Source organism: Glarea lozoyensis, assembly GCF_000409485.1.
Source record: "Glarea lozoyensis ATCC 20868 chromosome Unknown GLAREA5, whole genome shotgun sequence".
NCBI classification, from domain to species: Eukaryota; Fungi; Ascomycota; class Leotiomycetes; order Helotiales; family Helotiaceae; genus Glarea; species Glarea lozoyensis.
In genome coordinates, this window is record NW_007361000.1 from 2,278,203 (window position 1) to 2,285,377 (window position 7,175).

At 46.1% G+C, this 7,175-nt stretch overlaps 3 protein-coding genes across 3 annotated transcripts; 1 reads left to right on the plus strand and 2 right to left on the minus strand.

The window, feature by feature from the left end:
* Nucleotides 1-586: 586 nt before the first annotated feature.
* GLAREA_04947 (uncharacterized protein) lies at nt 587-1,744 on the minus strand (the record flags this gene model as incomplete). Its single annotated transcript, XM_008087324.1, has 1 exon — nt 587-1,744. One exon carries the CDS (start codon nt 1,742-1,744, stop codon nt 587-589), a length of 1,158 nt encoding a protein of 385 aa, XP_008085515.1.
* A 668-nt stretch (nt 1,745-2,412) lies between these two features.
* On the plus strand, nt 2,413-3,201 carry GLAREA_04948 (uncharacterized protein; the record flags this gene model as incomplete). Its single annotated transcript, XM_008087325.1, has 2 exons — nt 2,413-2,490; nt 2,551-3,201. The coding sequence occupies 2 exons, from the start codon at nt 2,413-2,415 to the stop codon at nt 3,199-3,201; spliced, it is 729 nt and encodes a 242-aa protein (XP_008085516.1).
* A 261-nt stretch (nt 3,202-3,462) lies between these two features.
* On the minus strand, nt 3,463-6,600 carry GLAREA_04949 (UDP-Glycosyltransferase/glycogen phosphorylase; the record flags this gene model as incomplete). Its single annotated transcript, XM_008087326.1, has 6 exons — nt 3,463-4,297; nt 4,352-4,702; nt 4,755-5,118; nt 5,179-5,339; nt 5,388-6,066; nt 6,522-6,600. 6 exons carry the CDS (start codon nt 6,598-6,600, stop codon nt 3,463-3,465), a joined length of 2,469 nt encoding a protein of 822 aa, XP_008085517.1.
* Between the last annotated feature and the right edge of the window lie 575 nt (nt 6,601-7,175).

Genomic DNA, 7,175 nt, shown 5'->3' on the forward strand with positions numbered 1-7,175 from the left:
CAACGGTGCCGTACTATATATATCGCTGTCAAAAAAGTCCAAGTATAACATGGTCACCTCTGGTGTTCGAGTATTTGATCTCTGCTACAGACACGGACTTGGTGTATTATCTTAGACCGGCATTTGCAATCGCACAGTCCTACAGCGGAAGATCTACTCTTTAAATTTAACCAAGGGCTCGACAAGTATCTCTACGAACGACTCACCACATCTTTGAACAAAGGCTCAGCAAAGCCGGATCCCACAAATTGTCAAAGAAGAGAAAGATTTAAGGTAACTCGGCAATGACAGCCCTTATTTAATCAAACCAGTTCCTTCCACAACCTCGGGTATCAACCTCTTGAAAATCTTTTTCTTTTTTGGAAATTTCCCTTTGGGACTGAGAGATTAGGCCTGCAGTATCAAAATTGACGAATAGATGGCATCCGCCTCTTTCATTCGTTGTTATAACGTAGCATTCTAACATATTTAAAAGCAAAACAATGTCTCTATTGAATTCCGCAGGTGTATCATAAATACCATGTATTATTTTCTGGTCGACGTATGCTTAACGCTGAATCCATCAAGTATTTAAATCTTAACCACTCTAAACTCCACCCTCAATAACAGATCTCGGCCACACCAGCGCATACTGGAAAGCAGGATCGATTTCTCTTGAAACGACGCCGAAAAGACCCCTACCCCAACCCGCTAACCACCATATTTGCGGTACTCGGTGCAGGACAACACAATAATATGAAATTATTAGAAGAGCCATGTTCTCTCGCTCCTTCGCCAGTTGTAAAAACTCCTCCGACATCTCATTTCCCCATCCCATACATACCGCCGAATTATCCACTTCACTTCCCTCAAGCTTTTCAAACATCCTCCGTAAACAGGATATGGCATTCTTATAGATATCGATGTTTGTTCCGGTATTTACAGAATGTAACACATTGAGCGCCTCTGCAACGTCTGGTTGGAGAATATTGATATTCTCTCGTAGGTCTTCTTTCCAAATTGAGCTGCCTCGAAGTTCGCCAGCCACCTCTACCACATTACGACCTCCACTCATCAGTCGAAAAGCTTGAATCAGATCATCCAATAGCTGCGGCTCGGCGTGGGCAGGGTCTTTGGGCTTGGAGATTCCAAGCGCAAACATAACGGTCAAACTAGAAAAGGCTATGCTGGGTGGGTAGTTATCAACGGTAATGTCGCTCAGGACACTATGGAAGATAGCAAGTCCGCGGGTGTGGTGTGCGGTGGCGAGTTTGATGTCCTTCTCGGGTTCGGCGTCAGTGTCTGCACGATGTAGTGCAGAGAGGGCGAGAAGTCCATGAAGGAGGAATGGATGTTGGATCGCTAGATCAAGGATCACTGTTTGGCAAGTTTGCAAGGCCGCCGTGTTGGATGCTGCATTGACAGTGTAAACAGTGTTCCTAATCCAGTGGATAACCAAGTTCGCACTTTCAAGATCGAGGGTCGACACTTCCCGCTCCTGATCTTGGGATCTCGGTGTATACGCAGGTGGAAGAGCGCTGGACCCTCGCGACGATGTTGGTTGCGGTACAGATTGGGACTTTTCGTCTATCCATTTCAGTTTTACCGGTTGTGGAGTTTGGTAGATGCATTTGTCAATCCCACGTGAGACACATTTTGAGCACTTGGGCTTCTCTTCGTCGCACTGTTTAGAGAAACAAGAAAGAATCAGTGACCGACGTAAGAAGTGAAGGAAATTCATAGTCGACTCAATGAAAAGAACCATGTGAGGGAGAATGAGTGCTTATTACTTTGACTCGTCTTTGTTTGCAGGTAACGCATCCTCCACGTGACTTATGATGGGCTCTTCGAGCCATTAGCTCATGTTGAAGTGACGCAGATGTCGGTAGAAAGCTGTCTATTTGCGGTATAGATCTCAGGCACAGTAATAACAGATGTGGGCGTTTTCGTTTTCGTTCTTGTTTTTTGAGGGATGAGCGTGGATGTCTCCTTTAAGCCATTCTGTACGAAAACGAGAATAGCCGAATATGGTTAGTGGAAACATAGGGCTGAGCATCCAATAGTTTCAGGTCGAGTCAGGGGTCTTAGCGTTAGTGGAGTTCATCATGATTGGTTTGGTTCGTATTCGTTTGCAGATTTCCTAATTGGCGTTAGCACCCCACCACCACTTAAGCATCAACATTACTCGATACAGTCCCTGGTTTAGGAGTACGAAAATACATTTTATAGCGCAAAGTAAATTTCCGATTTCAAACCTTTCGACCTCTTTCATTTCTTATTTCAATTAGAAGCCTTTGCCTTATTCTCTTCAAAACATTCAATTCGAAAAACAAGTCAAATTTCGTTCGCTTAACCTCAGCTATTTACGAGACAGAAAGTCCGAAAAAGTAGTGTTAATATAATAAATATACGGCAAATCGAGCGCTGGAGATCATGTCGACTGAGTACTGGCACACAGGAGGGAGCACAGGGCTATTCATGCGTGCTGCTTTACGGACTCTACAATTCGTGGTAAGGAACAACTCCTTTCCCCCAACACAACCCCCAAGAGTATCGATTAATCATATGTAGTTTGCAGTCATCATAGCCGCTCTCTACGGCGTCGACCTCGCCCATTCCACCGCCACCAAATCCCGCGCCAACAGTGCCTGGGTATTCGCTGAAGTCGTATCCGCACTCTCAATTATCACCTGCGCAGTCCACTGCTTCGTCACCGTAAAACGTGTAGCATGGTGTGCCTGGGACTTTTTCGTCTTCATCCTTTGGATCGCGCAGTTTGGTGTCTTTGCCACTGTATACATTGGTGGTGGGACAGATTCTGCGGAGGGCTTTGAGACACTGAGTGTATCGCGGATGAAAGCGGCGGTATGGTTAGATGCTATAAATGCTCTCCTTTGGTTCGTGACTTTTGTCAGTGGCATCGCGTTCTGCTGTACCGCAAGACGAGTAACGAGAGGAACTAAGAAGGGAGACTTAGAAGCGGAGGCGCAAGGGGTTTTTACCCAGGTGCCAGATGGAAGTGAGATGGCGATGGTTGATGATAAAGAAGACCTTGACAAACTTGGAAACAGAGATTCCGAGGAGAAAGTTGATCATCTTAAGCCGAAAGACTCGGATCTGGATTCTCTGGCTACTACGTTGACGGCTGTGGATTCGTTGGATTTGGCGGTGGATATGACCAAACTCGACGAAGCCTCAAAAGGCAATCAGAACGTTATGTAATGCAAAGAGCAATCAATGGAGAATTCATGCAAGATCATGAGAGTCCACCGGTTATTAGAATATCTCTACACGCGTAGTTAGAATAACAAATTTATAAATAAGAAACAAATCTCGCAGCACGTCGTGATCATGTCGTTAACTAAATACTTACACGTTGGCTCAGTATTTTCCCATTTGATGCTTCAATGTTAAATAAAAGCAAAACAAAAGGATTTGCCAGTTATTCCAGCATTCCTTTTTTGGTATTTCCTGTTCCTCCTGTCAACCTTTCATGGAATTCTTAAATTCAGCGCACAGCAACGCCTGATCCAAGTTATTCCCGACCTCCCTTTTAATCAACCAATTTCCCTCAGCCGTCTTCGCGTCCTCAATCCTCTTTCTTGTCGTGCTCTTGACTGCTGTATAGATACTCTTGCATATGCCTTGTGCCGGATACGCAACCAAGCCCACCGCACCAGCACTGGTCTTCATAGTCATGCTGACCAGGCCTTTGCCAAGACCCTTTGCCACTCCTGCCGCTCCCTCTTTCTGCTTGCCTTTGTATGTCTCTTTGAAGATGTCTGTGAATCCTTCATACATGCCGTGTGCAAATGTCTTTCCTGCCACAGTGGTCCCGCTTTTCCAATCAGTTACCTTGCCATAATCTGCTGCGGCCTGGTGGTTGTACATTTGTGGCACGGAGCGCATTCCATCTGCTGCCGCGACGGGAATATCGACCAATGCCCCCTTAGACAAGCCGAACAGAACGTTACCGAAGCCAGTCGCTGAAGCTCTAATCATGGCTCCTGCTGTCCCTGAGCCCTCCTTCTTTGCTTTCTGGTTATTTACCGCTTTGCCATGCAAAGATTCACTTTCCTCGCATTTGACGGTGGCTAACTGTTCTTCGGAGCTTGTAGACGATGAGGGTAAGTTTTGCTCAGCAAGGGAAGTATGCTTAGAATCTTCTGGGCGTCGCTTTTTGTATTCTTCGTACGGTTTGACAAAGACACCAACGGCATTATTAGCCAGGTCACCTACTGTTGCAAGAGACGCAGATGATATTGCGGTGATGGGTTCCCACCGGGTAGTCTGAATATAGATTGGTCTTGATTCGTGCCTGGTTGAAAATCAGCTCCAGATATGTGGGTCTCAGCCGAGGAGAGGTACGAACGAAGTTATGTTTTTTGAGGAAAGCTTCGTGTGTGAGGATAAAACCGCGATGGCGAGTTTAGACAATTTTAAAACATTCCCGCCATTCTTGTATGTCCAAGCAGCAGGCCGGTCGGGTATCAAATCGCACTGCAGACTTTGCAGAGGTAGATTGGCGTGAAAAGATTTCACTGCTGCCTCAACGCCAGATTCGTTAATCATTTTCTCCGACAGCGCTCTTGCAGCCGCAAGAGCTTCCGGCGTGAGACAGTACTCGATCGCCTCTGCTAGTATTTTGGAATTGAGGGCCTTGTGATTAATTGGGGCTGGGCCAGCGCCAGCTGCGTGAACCATGGCACCCCAGAATGGTTGACTGTACTTAATGTTAGCATAAGGAAAAAGCTCGCGTTTATGCAAGCACTCACTCTCCAAAGAATGGCACAATCGTGGTAGGTTTTCCATTGTATAAGCCACACGCAGTTGTGCCAGCACCTCCGTGATGAACGACAGCCTTAACCTGCTGAAATAACCACTCATGAGGGCAGTCACCAAGATACAGGACGTTTGGAAGCTCTTCTCCGCCGAGCTCACTCCAACCCTTGGAAATTATTGCGCGGACACTAGTGATCTTGATGGCTGCCAGAAGTATGGCTGTCATTTCTTCTGGTCGTTCGATCACGATACTCCCAAAACCGATGTATACAGGTGCTGGACCAGCCGCGAGGAAGTCTCGGAGTTCGGGAGATGGTGTGTAAGATGGAGGATCACGAAAAAAGAATCCGCAAACATCTGAATGTGTTAGCGAAAGTTTGCTTCGGCCAATAACGGCATGATAACCTTCTCACGTACCTATATGCGAAGGCCAATCAAGTGGTTTTGGGATCAGAGAAGGTGACCAGCAATATGTGAAGGGCACTTTTAATGTATCGAGAAGGAATGGACCATCGCTAACTGAGACAGGCTCCAAATCCAGCGTCTCGACCCTCCACTTATTCACAGTCGACCCTATGCTATCTTCAATTAGCACCATCTCTACAGTTACGATGCTGTCACCCTACCCTTGCCAAGTCAGAAAATCTACAATGCCGTAAGAAAGATAGTTGCCCAGCTTGGGATCAGTGTTAGAGTATTTTAGGTTGGTCAATGGATGTGGAAACGATTTCGTACTGCTCCAAGGCATGGTGAACATCAAGTGTACAGGTACTCCGAGAGCTTGTGCGCAGTGGACATGGGCAAAACTCGGTGGATTAGCAATAATAGCATCCGCCACAAAGGGCTTGTCCGTTTGAGGATCTGGCATAATGCAAGATTTCCAGCAACCCTCCAGCATTTCGCCGACCATAATCCGTTTGCGTTGAATTTCGCCGTCTCGTAAACTTTTGGTACTTGGAATTAGTCCTGGGTTTTTCACCATGTAGGCCATTAATTCTGCTGGATCACCACCAATGGGAAAGAACTCTAGATTAGATTTCGTGGCAAAGTCTTTGAAGACATTATGGGTTGCAAGGCGCACCCGGTGACCATATTTTTGGAGCGCATTGCCCAAAGCAATAAATGGCTGGACATCACCGCGGCTTCCTACGACTTGAATAACGATGTTGAGCTTGACACTCCATGATGATCTCTGAGAATGCTGAGGAGCAGGAACTGAGGTTTCAATTCTTGGTGGAGGTGGAAGCAATCGTGACAATGTATTTGCTAGCCGTTTATTAACGTCAACGTCCACTCGGCCATCAGCTGTAAATTTAAGTTAGCAGTGAACTAAGTCTTATGTTTTAACGTGCCTCTTATGCCTGTATTCTCTTCAATTAAAATATGTGAGAGCCTCCATGAATGTCTTGATTGAGGGCCCTGATCAAGAAGCTCATTCTCGTTCTGCATTGCCGAATGATTAGACCTGCTAATATCGAAGATTCCAAAGACAGGGAAGCAAGCGTACAACAGTAGAAAAAGAAAGTTGATAAAGATGGAGACCTGGTGTGGTCTGGACGTAGAGAATAGGTATGTATCCCGTCAGCATCCCGTCCGCTGTGGCGGCTGTATCACTTGTTCACCGCCCGCGAGATGACGAATCAGATCATCCTCGCAGGATATCCAGTTGGTGAGATCGTAGGCGATGAACAAAGAAGTGATCCTGCCACCGCGGCTTATGGGATGCGTAAGAAACCATTATTTCATGATTCATTGGGTACGAACCACCAGAACATCCTCAGTGTCGGGTGTCAAGCCTTCGAATGGGGCTGATCCACGAAACAAGCCATGGTTAATCATGAATCATATGTGTTCAAAGATGTCCATACATTGAATCGTGCAAGGCATGAACCTAAAAAGGGCTTTGATGTGCTACCGGTAACTGCAAACTGCACTAGTCCCAATTAGGATACTCTGTACGAAAGCGAGCCAAGCGCTAATCTTACGTGGACCCCGGAGCTGTACGCGTAAGTGTACTCTGGGTATTACCCGCCACTAGTACCCTGGGCTGTTGTAGATCATCTCAGGTACTCCGTGCCTATCGTTATCGTATTGAAGTGCCGTTTCTGGGCTGGCAGTTGAAAATCTTGCTAAGCTGATCCGCTATCTTTCTTTTCTTCGTTTACATGCTTCATTTATGTCGGTTCTTTTTTCTTGTGTTCAAGGCTCCTGAGATAGTAGTGATATCACGCTAGAATGTATTGTCAATCTACAGCTTTATTTGGGGAGACAAAGTCAGCCAAGCAAAGCAAGCACTTACCTGTGAGTTGTTAAAAACATTATCCACCCTCGCCGAGGACAAAATAAGTGGCAGTTAATATGATACTTCCTTGATTAAAGTGGCCAAATACCGTATACTTAGTGGATTAACTTGG